The sequence below is a fragment of the Ciconia boyciana genome, chromosome 5, assembly GCF_034638445.1.
Source record: "Ciconia boyciana chromosome 5, ASM3463844v1, whole genome shotgun sequence".
NCBI classification, from domain to species: Eukaryota; Metazoa; Chordata; class Aves; order Ciconiiformes; family Ciconiidae; genus Ciconia; species Ciconia boyciana.
Genome location: NC_132938.1, coordinates 53,354,061 through 53,368,811, shown reverse-complemented (window position 1 = coordinate 53,368,811; position 14,751 = coordinate 53,354,061). Strand labels below are relative to the sequence as shown.

General features: G+C 38.6%; 1 protein-coding gene across 2 annotated transcripts in view; it reads right to left on the bottom strand.

The window, feature by feature from the left end:
- GRID2 (glutamate ionotropic receptor delta type subunit 2) overlaps window positions 1-14,751 on the bottom strand; it is a 736,139-nt gene that overhangs the window by 308,754 nt on the left and 412,634 nt on the right. The window contains exon 3 of one of the 2 annotated variants that reach the window (XM_072861988.1): window positions 656-940. The exons of the other annotated variant lie outside the window; for it this stretch is intronic. Coding sequence (XP_072718089.1) covers window positions 656-940 — 285 coding nt within the window. The remainder of the gene's footprint in view (window positions 1-655; window positions 941-14,751) is intronic. 2 annotated transcript variants of the gene reach the window in all.

The window sequence follows — 14,751 nt, the reverse complement described above, 5'->3', positions numbered from 1 at the left end:
TGAGCTGGATGGTGCAGTCTTGTGATGCTGCCGTCTGTGTCGCACTTACTCTATCACACAACAGCCATCAATTCAGCACCTTTCAGGAACACTGAATGAACTCAAAAAAGAACGAACATTGTCTTCTCCAGGCCCTCCTCCTCAAGCGCTTTTCTCTACAGAAGTTCTCTCTACAAGTTTTACATTTATGAATAGCAGCTCATGCTTGCCAAGGTGTCTGTCCTACATTCACCACTGCTTCAGCTTCTGGCCATCAAACATATGCCAACAAACAGGACACATTCACCATGCAAGGAACAATTCTGCAGAATGTAAAATCTTACATGTTGCCTCTTGAATTGTCATCTTAGATTTCTATAGTCCAAAAAACAAGAGAGCTTGCTAAAAACTTTTATGCTTCATAAACACTGGCAGAATAGAAAGCCAGATAAGTTCTCCATTTATCAGCTAACTCTAACAAAGAAATTATCAAATAAACTTGTAAATGTTGATGGATTTTAGAAATAGATTTCTCTGAGGTGCTGTGAAATGCTGACAGAACCATAAATGTTCACAAGCAAAACATAATCTATTGGAAGACTATAAAGATGTAATGTAACTGCTTTCAACAGAATTATGGATTTGACAAAAATCACCCTGCTAAATAAATACTTACCATAGTCGTTATCATAAAAAATAATGAATTTCTGCCAGGCATATTCCGTGACCACCCTCAAGATTACATCATTTAAGTAGACAGGGGGGCGGACGGAGAGCGTGTAGTCATCGTTGCGGTTGCTCCTGGTGAGCCCACAGCCACTCCTTGGAGTTCCTGCTGTTGAGCGCTGGATGAAGAGGTGAGGGATGTGCATGGCATCTGCCAGCGACTGCAGGGATCCTGCTGATGTGCAGCCGATGGAGCTGACAAGGGCCAGGATGCCTTGGTTCATCAGGTCACAGGCTGTAAGAAAACAGTGATATTCAAGATGAGAGTGGTTCAGTGCATAGGGCCTATTTTGCTGCTGAAATACAGACACTGGGAATTGAAACACAACAGATTCAATCAAGTGAAATATAGATAAAATTTTGCACATTGAGTAATTCAGACCTAAAATTCATTAAAATTACGAGGCTCCTCTATTCACTTTGAGCTGTCTTGTGGTGCAAGCTGGAAGACTGCCCCATCCACCTTCCCCAGAAATGAATTATCCCTTGAGAATGAGACCCACCCTGGGCCTTCTGAGGAACAGTAAGAACTGATTCCAGCTACCGAATTAACATGACCACCCAAGGAGATAAGCACTGTTCAAAGTCTAGCACAACAGCTCCATGAATAGGAGTTTTGCATTAGACAGAGAAAACTTGAAGTAACAGCTCAGGCTTGCTGTAAACTTCTGAAAACAACTGAATAAAATTATGTACATTAACTTGTCCAAGCAAAAACTGAGTTGCTTTTGGGTTTTAAGAGATATATGCAATAATCTTATGTAACGTATTCTTTTTCTTTTTTCTTAAAAAAAAAAAAGATAGTCTTGTAAATAGCAAAACGTTTTCAAAATTCAGTTACAGTTTATATACATTTAGTCTCCTCACTTCTGTAAGAAAGGCATGGAGTTGTTTATGCAAAAAATAACACCTTGTAACTAATGGTCCTGTTAATGAGGGCTGAGTTACAGCAGACAGTTTGAAGCACAATACCAATGACATCCACATTAATACCAAAGGTGTTTATCATGATTAATGTTAATGCAATCAATAAATATCAAAAGAATTAATAATGATTAGGTCTGTAATTTTGAAGGATTACCCGGTGAAATAAAGCAGAGTCAAGTGTTTATATTGGGTTTCTAACAGACTTGAGAGCTTGAGTGAAGAAACAACATGGGCTTGTAGCATAATTCCCCAGACCACACCCAAGGCTAAATTTTGAAATACTCAATTTGCCACTGGCAAAGCTACACGTACAGTTAACCTGCATTTACACATGTAAATCAGGTAATGGGACGGTAAAGAGTAATATGTATTTACATATGCATATCTGATACTAAACTGTGCAATTACTTATTTTGCAAGAATATTTTGCACACACAATAGGTGCATCCAAAAACAAGAAACCCACATGTGAGAATATATTCCCCTAAAAATACGAAGACATATTTTAGCGCCAGACGTGTTGTCTCATATCATATGGCTCTTACTTACGGTGAGTAATGTATTACTCCAAACACTTATTGATCTCAATGGGAATATTTACAGTGTGAGGAATGGAGCTCCACATTCAGGCCCATGTGGAGCTTGCCTTCATAGCCAAAGGACAGCACTGGAGGTCATGAAGGCAGAGAACCACCTTCTCCTAAAGCCAGTGCATTATTCTCGTTTAGATACCGAGACCTGGAACATGCCATGGTGGATTCCTAGGGTGTGCTGAAGCTCTGTCCCATGGAAACACTTCTGAATTCTTTCATGCAGATAAATACGGAAGGGTGAGTATTCCCACAGAGGCGTTTCAAAGAGTTTTGGCTGAGGATAAAATGTTCCCTCTGTATATGCTCTGAATATACCTCAGCTTTTGGGCCAGCCTCTGGGCTTCAGGTTAAAGGTATCCTGAAGTATCCTGAAATAACCACAAGTATCCTTTTTCAGAAAAGTACCACATATCATTGGTAATTGGACAAAAACATTATCAGTATCTCACAAGTTTCTAATATTCAGAACATTTCAAAACAATCTTGTTAGCTTTTCATCTTTTATGCTACTTGTTTACATTCTTCATCGTCACTTTCAACAAAGATAAAGGCTTTGTCAAGTTATCTTTTTAGGGAGATGCTGAATCTCTTTCCTGATATGGTTCTCCTGCACCAAGTACTGCAATATCTAGGTTGCATATCCCAGTGAGAATGCTACTACTTAAGAAACAAATATTTTATCGATATATTGATCTATCGATCAATAAATATCTGTAGCTATCCATATGTCAATAGATATCCTTATAGCAAGATATTGGTAGACAAATAAAATTGGTGTTAGATTTGCAAAAGCCTGCTTTTAATTCAATGAAAATTTAAGTCTATATGGTCCTTGATACCACCCATTCGAATAAAATATGTAGTGTGACCCTCCAGTGTCTCAAACATAACTTTTAAAAATATAGCAGAGTCAAACTGCATTACAAAAATTGCTTGAAAATGTCTAAATTTCCAGGCTCACTTTCAGACTGAGAATAACCAGTACAATCCCTGTAATGCTATGAAGTGGGAAACACGCTTTTGTGAAAATTGTTATTGAAACATGAAGGGGAAGAAAACAGCATAGAACATTTAGCTCCACAGGGCCGAATGCTAATACTGGCAAACAAACAGAATAAAGGATTAAAATCATCTCTCTTGACACTGCAGCACATTTCTTACAATAGCCTCAGGACTGAAGTTGCCCATGTGGCTCTTTCTTCCATGATATGCTTATGAGAATCATGTGTGCTGGATTGGGGCAATATGCACTTAATTATGCTCGCAAATGGACCTTGTTCCTGTACACTTAGAGACTATTTAATACACAGAGAATTAGCTGCTGGAGAAAAAGCTGTTATCTCAGAGGCAGCTTTTCTAGAAAATGAGTGCATGAGTTGCAGAGTTCACCTCTGAGTCAGTCTAACCAGATTATTCTCCAACTAGAAATATAATTTCTACAGTATATACACATAAAAAGTAAAGCCTATATGATATGTCAAACTATCACGTATGATATTCACATGTTCCTTAGCTAAGCAGAACTTCTGTTGGCTCCAGTGGAAGAGTTGATTGGTAAAAAGCATAAGACTGAGGTTTACATGTTTTCTTAACCCTTTTTTCCCCCTCCTCACAGACAAAAGCTCTATTAAATCCTTTTCCTAGTGATCCAAATCTTTCAACTGTATCTTATCAATTGACTAAAAGCTCTAGTTCAAACATATTTGAAATCCTGGTTGCATTCATTCTTGAGCCTGAAATATCCAAGTTACATTTTGTCTCATGTGCGTTAAAAAAATTCACACACTCACATATATATAGATAAAAGGACTTAAATGCTACCTTGCCATTCAAAACTCTGTTGCAATTTAATTTACTATGACTTCCTTAGAGATTGTATTTCCGAGCTGGTATTTAGTCTACTGCCAATACGATCAAGGAATATTAGTTTACCATTAACTAGAGAAAGAAAAATGTTGCCGTGTCTTTTAAGACCTCAGGACAGTAGAAATGTTAAATTCAAATGGACTTTTACACAGCTCCATTGCAAGTTTAACAAAGAAGGAACAGAAAATTAGTAATAGTGTTTATAAAACACTACTGTTTAACAGTATAAGTTATGTTTAAACATAAGTTGTCCAGACATTAATTCACCCTCGTAACCGCCAGATAGCAGATGCTACTAAAAACTGGATCTTCACCAGGTAAAGGAATAAAACTGATCATAGAAGTTTACACATTGCATAGAGAGAATATCAGGAATGTCCATAAAATAAGATAATTTAAAATGTTTCTCCATTGTAGATATACATAAAGACTATCTCGTGTATAGCACACACTGGCATGCACCCAGCATTATATTTAACTCTCCAGCTTATCTTGTCTTTCTCAAAATACAAGGTTACCGAAGTTCCAACACTGGTGGCCCGATCGCCAGTAACAGAAAAGCGATATTTTAGGGTAAAATATCTTCTGACTTAGTTTGGCATGACATATAAAGAAAATAAAAAAAACCTAATTTTGTGTTCACTTTGCTATTTTTTTTAAATAAAGAGCATAGCCAATGCAATTTGAAATAAATAATTTACATCTAGGCTATCAGCTTGTATAAGCATTTCAGTAAAGCAGAATTTAAATGGCTATGGTTACAAATGCATCCTTAAAATGTGTTCTCCGTAAAATGGAAACAATGGTAGGTCCTTTGTTTGGGGAATTCTATAATTAAGAACAAGTTTAAAAACAGATGCAGGAATAAATAAGAAGCACAAGGAAAAAAAGTACTGCTAAGATTTAACTATTGCTATGAATGTGAGCATTTTCTTACTTATTTCTCCCTTTTTCTTCCTGAAAATAAATCATAACAAATCACTGTCATACACCACAAACTGATAAGCCAAAGTGAAAAAAATTAGTATAAGATCTCTGGAGACTTCAGCAACAGCTTAATTTTGCTCCCATTTAAATTGCCGGTTAAACAAAGTCAGACCAACTCTTAACTTTTTTTTTTTTTAAATGTTAAATATTGTGCATAAAGAGTGGGTAGTATCCATTTAAATAATCAGAGATGTATTCTAGGGTCCTTTTCATCTTCTCTAATGTAGAAACTACCAGGCTGCTTCCAGAACAGTAGTGTCGTTTGACTGAGTATATGCTGAGTGAACAGAAGTTAGATCTAAACCCTGTTCCCAGAGTCCTGGTCCCACAGGCCTGACTTGGACACCCCAGTGTCATTCCCCTGGATGTCCTTTTCAAAGCTGGCATCATTTCAGTCTCACTGCTCCTGGATGTTTTCCACATATTACCCACACAGAGTAGTGGTATTTAGCTCTCAAGCTATTTAGCTGACTGTGAAGCTGGGGAGGAAAACTCTCTTCACCGATATCTCTGTTTTAGGATGGAAAGTGAGGGGTTATAAACAGTATTTTCCCTGTGTATCTGCTCTGCGTTTTGGAAGTGGTTCAAGGACTCTGAAACCAGGAGGGCTCCATATAATCGGGCCAAATTAGCTTTCCCTTGATTTCTGTAGAAGGTGAGTACAGCCTTTCCACATAAAATTTTTTTATCTTCTTACTCTCTTTTGGGGTCTGTATGATTCACCACCTGGAAGGATACTCAGATTCCTTCCCCATTTCAACAAAATAGCCAGGTACCTACAATCTAGTCAGAGGTCAGGGAGAAAAATCTAGTCCATAAGAACCTCAGATTTTCCCTATACATTAGCCATGAAGAGAGTATTTACAGATTTATTAACACATTCTGGAAATTAATCATCCCTTCCATCACCCTATTTGTACTAATCCACATCCAAATCATGATAAGCAGCTGATTCAAGGGGCAAAATACAACATCAGGTGACTTGAGCACCTAATAAATGGATATTAGGCAATCAGAACTTCAATGTAGCTTTGCAAATATAAGCTATTATTTCTTGATTTGCTCCTCAAATCTTTTCTTAGTTTCAGGATGCTGATGAAGACTGAGGGACCATAGCATGCAAATTCCCTGTTGCGAAGGGTAAGGAATAAGGTAAAGTGGATTTCTTCCACTGAGGTGTTCTGTTCCCTCCCCATCAAGTAGCCGTGCTAACCACAATGCAATTTTTTTTTGTCTTTATCTGTCACCTTTAAACAACAGTCCCAAACCATTCATGAATTCATTGCAGGAAGATAATGTATTCACATGAAAAAAGCCATGAAAACTTACAAGAACTTTAAGCAGATAAACGACAGGTCTTTTTGTTTGGCATTCATAATCTCAGATGCAAGACGTAAGGATAAAATGTGATTATGAGACCCATGATCAAGTGAGCCTGGCCTCAAATTTTCAATAAATCTTTTTAGTCACTTTTCGATAGCAATTCTGGTCTTGCAAATTATTTTTCTTTCATAACACAATGGTTCATCCCAGACTTAGAACTGAATTATTTCAAGATGAGTGACAGCACATTTTTAATATATCCTGAAAACTATTCAGAAGGAAATAAGGGTAACATGGGGGGAAAAATATTATTGACTGGATTTTAAAGAATATTCTCCTCTGCAGTGCAGATAACAGAGTCTAACCTGTTCCTTTTCTTGATAAGGTTACAGAAAGCCACTTCATTTACATATTCGCTGTAAACATTAGGCAATCTCCACTATATTATACACAACTCAGACTGCTAACAGTATTTTAAATTCACTTGTAATTAACCTTTCAGGGATTTTAGTTTGTCTTGACTGTAAAACAAACTTGTGTTTGAGTCTTAACAGCTGTGCTTCCTAAGCCTTGGCATTTCTTTGTTTGGGAAAAATAATCCAAACTTCTGATACCTAAGAGTAAAAAATATTACCAGAGAGCGCATTTGCATCTCTGTTGCATGAAACACCACAACCACTTTTGGATGTTCTTATTGAAAAGCATTTTGAGAGACTGTTCTGGGTCGGATTTCTTCCTGTATACAGGCTTTGCCAATTATGGTAACATTAAATCCATCACATTAACATTTAATAATTCATCTGAGCCTTGAAAAAATAAACTAGAAGTCTCACAAGTTTGGAGGGAGGCAAAATTTATACACAAAAAGTATTTTGACACCACCTCTTGCAGGATGCAATGGGAGAGCTTGAAAGAAGCGCAGCTTGCAAAGGCTACCAAATGGAAGGCTCTACAAGTTCTCTTTTTGGACAAAAGTCCAGATTTTTTTTTTTTTCCCCTGCAAGCCAACCTGCATCTCTTCTGTTCAATTCTACAGAGGCACATAGAAGGCACATGTCTTGCCAGATTACTGTGCCAGGCAGAGAAACAGCAGTACAACTTCTTATATTTTTCAAATCTGGTTTCACCTGGTATTCAGCAATTGCACCCAGGCTTTGCCTCAGAGGAGTGATGGCTCCTAGCCCTTCAAGAAGCCTGAACTGCTTTGAAAAACATTAAAAAACCTCCAACATTTTAAAGAAGTTACATAGCCACAAATCTTCAGCTGAAGAATGGCTTTAGCTGCCATCTCCTGTAGCATATGAACACAAGTATACTCCCCCAAAAGTGCCACAGCTTTTCAGGGTGCCTATGGTTAAGAGGTAAAAAGAGACTGTAGTGCTGACAGACCTGGAAGGAGGAGATTATGCTAGCTGGTACTGTTGTAGAAAGGTTTGATATGAGAGTTAATGGGTGAAGAGGGGCAGGGAAAGAAGGAGGTTAAATCAGTTAAAGCCAGGAAGTGACATTCATTGGAGAAAGGCCTACAGACGCATTACAAAATTGACCTCTAGGATCCTGGCATGCCAACAGGGATGTCTATCTGCAAAGTTAATGTAGCACATTAGAAAATAAGGAATGCAGGGAAATCCGGGCCTAGATTCCAAGAATGACTCCAAAGTCCTTCCTTTTTTTGTCCTGAACCCACACTGACACAAGACAAATCTCACCTACCGCCAGCATCCTTGCTCAAAGTGTTGCATGAGCAATTTCCATTCAGCAAAATGAAAACTTTTCATTTCATGTGTAATCATTGGTAGATTACACTTGATTACCTATTTAATGATGACGCATATATTTCTTTAGTCTACTGTACAACTTCCTCCATCCCTTACTTCATTCATCTTCACCCTTGCACTGTTGCTGAATCTTTTAATTTCCCTAACCAGCACTGTTTGAGAAGTTATTAAGCAGCACATAGTGTCTGATATCCTTTTTAATAGCTAGCTTGCCTGCTGCAGAGCAGACAATTGCTGCATAGCAGCAAATATATGGAAACAAAAAGGCTGAGTCTTAAAGCAGTTTTATATAAAATTAAAGACAATTTTATCAAAAGATAACATCCTTATAAAATCATAGGGATTTACTCTAGTTCTGTGTTCCCTGAAAGTCTGTGTAGGAGTGTTGAGGAAAAAACATCAACAACAAAACCTGTTTAAACCTTGAGCATCAACAATTCTCATTTTATGAGACTTGCTCAAAACATGCCAGGGCAACATTCTTGTTAAGAGAGTAAAACACTGAACTTGATGCCATTTGACAAAAATTACACTTTCCTTGCCACCTATCAGTCAGATTATCAGGCAATTTTCCCTTCCAGCCTTTCTATCTTGGATCTAACATTACCTTCCTATCTGCTTTTTCTTCCCCTGAGCGTTCCAGAACATTGGCTTTCATCCTCCCATTGCCTGTTGTCTCTGTCCCCTTAGAATCTGCTCCAGGCAAAGCAGCTTGCTCTCCCCTCTTCATGTTTCCTCCTCCACCTCTTCTTTTTTAAAATTTTTTTTCTCCACCTACTTCACCCCATCTCCTCCAATGTCAAGAAACAACAAGATCTAGAGGACTTGGCACTGGACTGAGAATCTGAAGGCTCATATCCTGGTCCCACCTCTGCCATTACTTTGTTGCATGACTCATTTTGGATGAGTAATCTGATTTCTCTTATGCTTTGGCGATTATGATACTTTGACACCTTTGTAAAACATTTTTGCATGACCTAAATACAAAGGATTACATTTGTGTTCCCCTCAACCATTTTTTCCAAGGTTAGAAGGCCCATTTCTTAGCATAATTCACATTGCCAGAAGTTCCTTTACATCCCCTCTCTTTTCTGAATGCTCATGTTTCATAGCTCCCCTTTCTTGTCCAAACTATTAGTATGGAGACAACAGGCTCTGCTGGAGAGATGCAGTACAAAGCACAATACCACAACCTAGTCCAGGGCAGACAAAAGAACACACAGCTGGTAGCATTAGTTTAATTGGAAGCCCTACAATGGAAAGAGCTGCCTGTGCTGCCCTGGATGAGCTTGGCATTCTCCCAAGCATAGATATTACTGAACAATACTGCTCAAAATAAGACCATCCCCCAAAGGAAAAGAAATCTGTGAACAGCAGTCTGGGAGAGCTTTCTTTCCTACAGTGCAAACAGCAAACATTCAGGGAATGTTCTGCTAAGGGGACAGTAGAGCAACTTTTTTTGTGTGTGTGTGTGGCATTGTAGAGAGAGAAAAGTATTTTCATAAGGCAAAAAAAGGCACACTTAATTTTTTTTTTTTTAAAGAAAGAAAAAAGAGGCAATTCTACTAGACAAGTGAATCGAACAGAGCAATTTGAAGAGCAAACAATACTAAGGCCAGATCTTGCATTTCCCGTGAAAGAGGGAAACAGACTCTATATCAAGATAAAAGAGCTTTGTGTGAGAATAAAAAGAAAGCAAGAAAGACAGTACATCAGTTGCAAAAAATACATGGGTGTGAAAAAACTGAGAAGTCTGTAGGAGTTCAGAACATCAGTTCCATTAGCAACTTAGCCACTCAAGTAAACCTTAGACGAGTCAAAACAACTATTACCATTATTTGCTAAGAATAGACATTGTGCTTATTTCGCTGACTGACACACAGAATAACAATCATGATAAGAATAAAAATATCAACTACCTTTTATAGAACACTTTTTTATTTGTGGCACTGAAAATGCTTTGCAAAGAAGCTCAGCATCTTCACCTCTATTTCACAGAAGAAAAAACCCCAGATGTACCAAGAGGAATTACTTGCCCAAGGTCAGAAAGCAAAGCAAGGAAATTGTTTTCCATGCCAAGCTAAAACATGTACAAAGACTGAAAACAAAGTCTTTTGTTGCAGCTTTTCATTGTTTGTTTTGCACATTAGTGTGCTATTGAAAGCGTTTTATGTTCTGAGACCAATATAACTAAGCTTTATGAAGAGGAAAGATTTGAAAGGCAAGGCGATGTGGTCTACAACAATGGGATTAAGTGACAAAGGGTTCCAGATGTACAGCGACCCCAGAGCAAGAGCACTGTTGATTATGAGGGATGGGGGGCATGTGCCACAATACTGAGACACAGGCATGTATGTAATGGGGAATGAACAAGGTAAATAAAAGCAGAGCTGTAGGTGGGAGACAAAGTCTTAGCAGATAGCACAAAATGACAGCAGACGTGAGGAATGTATTATAAATAGAAGTATTCAATAAAGGAGTAATCACTTCACAAGGAAAATTACTGATACAGTGTTCAACTGAAGGAAAATCGTAAGGTATTGAGGTTAAGAGGGGGGAAAAAAGCCATGCATGGAAAATTAAACTCCTGGGAAATAAGCACTCATGATTAGGTGTTTTGGAGAAAGGCACATACTTGTATCAGACTGGGTATCTGGCACCAGTGACAGAAGAAACCAGCATCTTGGCTCGTATTACTTACAAACACCCTCAACACGTTTTCATATCTGACATGCAGTGTGATTGGTCCTAACAACCTCAGATAAGCTATATAATCACTAACAACCCCACATAAGATTGTGAAACCCAGAACACCACACTTAAAAAGGGTTGAGGGTGCAATGCTTATATAGTGAATATATGAATTCAGAAATGTTAGAACAGTACTAGCAGAAGGTATGGGGATGGCAAAAAAGAGAACCCATAGGTTTTCGCAAGGAACAACAATAAAGGAATATGAAGAGTAAAGGGATGTAATCACAGCTTTGAGGTCATAGAGAAGGATGTTACATGTTAGCTGGTAAGTGATGAGGCAGTGAGATTTGCAGCTGGGAAGTAATAAATCCATTTAGACGTCAAGGAGGAAGAGGCAGGTTGCTGCTATGTGGGAGTAATGGCTGAAGATATGAATGGCTGAGAGAGCAGAAGGTACAGCAAGGAGGCCAGTGACAGTGGTACTGTAACAGCTAAAGTGGTAGATAGCCAATGCACTGACAAATGTGTCAGTTAAAAGGGCACTGAGGAAAAATCAACTTGGTGCATGCTATAAACAAAGCAGCAGAAGGGCTTGGCAGCAGAGCCTCAGCATGCAAAGAGGAGAGAGAAGACAAAATGTGCCTAAGTCAGAGAGTCTATTTTTGCTCTCTTACTCCAGGAATAATAATGGTGCAGTGTTCCTTTGGTGCCAGTTGCAACCTTTTACTGAGATTGCTTTGACTTTAACAGTTGCAAGAGATGCCAGGAAAAGAAGGTAATGCAGCTTTTCTTTTCCCTTGACTTTTTCCAATGTCACAGAAAAATAAATTTGCATAACTCTGAAATGGAAAGATATACATTTTCACTAAGCAGCATTTGGGTAACACTAAACACTTAACCTTAATTGGAAGCAGCAGTTGTTCTAAACCATGCACACCATGGTAAAACAGCATTGCCAGGAGATTTAAAAACCCATCTCTGACAATGAAGGGACACGTTTCCAACAAAAGACATACCCGACCAACTATCAGAAATCAATTGACACAAATCCTATTTGGAATCAGAGGCAAAGCTTCCCTTTGCCTGTAAGTAGCATTTTAGAACTGTATCTCTCCCTGACAAACACAAAACCATGTGGGGAGGAAAAACAAGCGGTCTCGGTTTCCAAAACTGGAGCAGAAGTAGTTTTCCACAGCCTGTACAGCTCAGAGGCAGCAGTGCCATGTGCAGGAACACCACGTGGAGTGAAGCAGTTGAACTGCTGAGTCTGCTCGCTCGCTTCTCCCTCAAATGGAAGTTACAATTTTCGTCCTAGCTCTCAAATACTTTTAATTGCCATTAGATCTAAGCACCAGTGCTCACTGCGTTACTTCAGATACCAGCAACTTTGTTCCTTCATTGTAGTCTTCAGTCTTGTGGGTGCAGCACATCATGTAGTGACTGACATGACTTTCTCCAGCTCTTTCATGAAATGCATTGCCACAATACCTCCATACAACAAGAGTATTGACTCCACTTACGAGATTCTGTCTTCTTGGCACATCTACTCATTTTGCATTGGTATCACCTCATGAGTTTCAAGCGAGTTGATCTGTCACTACCGGATGTGAATGAGAGGGGAACCAGGCTTATTGTGTATATCAAGAGCTCCTGGTTCTGGATTACAAATAGTGTCATTCCTTATAGCCTGCTTTTTCTACGCAACATCACAGGGGAGGCACAAAACTCAGGGATGTTTGCTTCAGATGTCAGATGCCTCTGGGGCACCACACCTGCATGTTTAGTTCCAGTACTGAGTTCTGCACCCATGTGGAAAAAAGGGTGCAGAACATTTAGCTTGCATAGCTTGCAGGGATGCCCTGAAACTGGCACTAAACCAGAGTACTACATACCACAATCTGATCTGCAGTACCTACAGGTAGCATGGCAAAGGAGAGCAAAAAGGCAAAAAAGAGAAAAGAACTGGCATAAACAGTATACTTTTCATTCAGTCATGTCCAATACTTTATAAAAGCAAGGAAGTATAGTTATTCCCATTTTACCATAATATCTGAAGTATATAACAGATTAAGCAACACATCTGAAAAGCTAGAGTTACAAAACACAAGTCTGTTTTTCTGCCTAGTACTTAGGTAAGCAGTAAAAGGCTGGTACATTTATATGTAAGTGGCACTCTAAATGCCTAAGTCTGCTGTTTGAATCCTGCATGCACAATAGAAAAAGTGCTGAAGCTTCAAAAATATTTCTTTAGGACTGAGTAAAGCACAATTTTCTTAGTAACGTGAGCACTGCCAAGGGCGTTGTAGTAATGCCTACATGGCCTTTCTGCCATTGGGCTGCTCTGATGAAAGAACAGACACTGACTACCTTTCCCACTGCATCTCATTAGTGTGCTGCAAGAGGTCTTCCACAAAAAAAAGGAAGAAGGTCAGTTTTCAGAAATTTAATTACAGCTAACTAGCTGCCAAGAGTAAATAATTTCAAAATGCATTGTAATGCATGAGTTTGCATAATTCTAGTACATTATTCCATTGTCTATAAGTCTGTTTCTGCAGAATTTGTATAAAACAAGAGGCTTAAGCTTAGCAAATAGCCCTGGTCTCATTTCACCAGTTCTGAAAGGTGTGAAGTTTTCTGACTTCTTTTCCAAGAGTTATGCCTGATCTTTGCCTATGAATTAGTGAGGAGAGAGCCAAGTACACTTTGCCATTTCTCAAGTTCCATACAATCAATTAGTTTCCTTTGTTAGCAGGGGAATTTCAGACTGCTATATACTAAGGCACTATTAGTTAGCTTGCATTTTACTCCCATTCTCTCCCCCTTGCTGCTTTTGATACTAGCGTATTTTTAATAGGAATGTAGTCGATACACCAGAATTTTTTTTTAGGAATGAGATGCAAACATTTTCTTATTCGGTATGTCTGCAGCACCCATACACACAAATACGTATGTATACACACAAAATATCACACAACTATCTCCAGCTTCTCCTTGTGCACAGCAATATGCTGGGACAAGATGCATGGGCCAAACGCAAACCCAAGAGAAAAAGACAGGCTTCAACTTTAAGAACATAGTCTCCACCATGTATGAAAGCTGCCTGCATTTCTAAGCCTTTAAGTCATCCAACCACAGAAAAAGTCTAAGGTCAGTGCTTTGTAAAGGTTCAATTAACACAGGCAGATATTTAGTATTAGTGCAAGAGATGACCCAAAATCCAGTGGGCTTGTCCCCACAATAGAAAATGAAAGCCTTTTCTAGTCTGAAATTGACATTTGAATTAAGGCAGCTTTCATTCCTTGTTATTTTGTATGAAGGCAGATGAGCAGTGTCAAATACCACAGAATAAGATGATTTGCACAGAAATTTGAAACACATATAAGGACTGTCAAATTACCACACTTCCCAAAGTAAGAAATAAAAGGGCAGACAGAGCAGGGAGAAAAAAAAGAATCCTCTTATTCTCAGTATCACAGCCATTTCTAAAGCCAAAACCAAACACTGTTCAAATCCAAGGATGTTAAATAAAGAATGGCAAAGAGTAAGCCTAGTATCTTCATGCATCTCTAAGATTGGCAAACAACAGAAACTGGCAGAGCATTTAAAACAGAAAAAAAAAAGCCAAAAAACCCCCCCACCTGGTCCTGTTCTCAGTCTTTATCTGTTTGAAACATAAGGACATGGCCCTGGAAATGCAGTAAAAAGCCCTGCTTAAAGCAATTTTCCCACTAATTTAACAGCCTCAACAGTTTCTTCCAGTAAGAAACGCTTTTTTTCTATTACCTCATATTTTTTTGACTGCTTGGTACCAATCAGCAGTTAAGGCATCCTGAGATCCTGAGGATTTGGTGACAATCTAAAATTGTGATTACAACTAC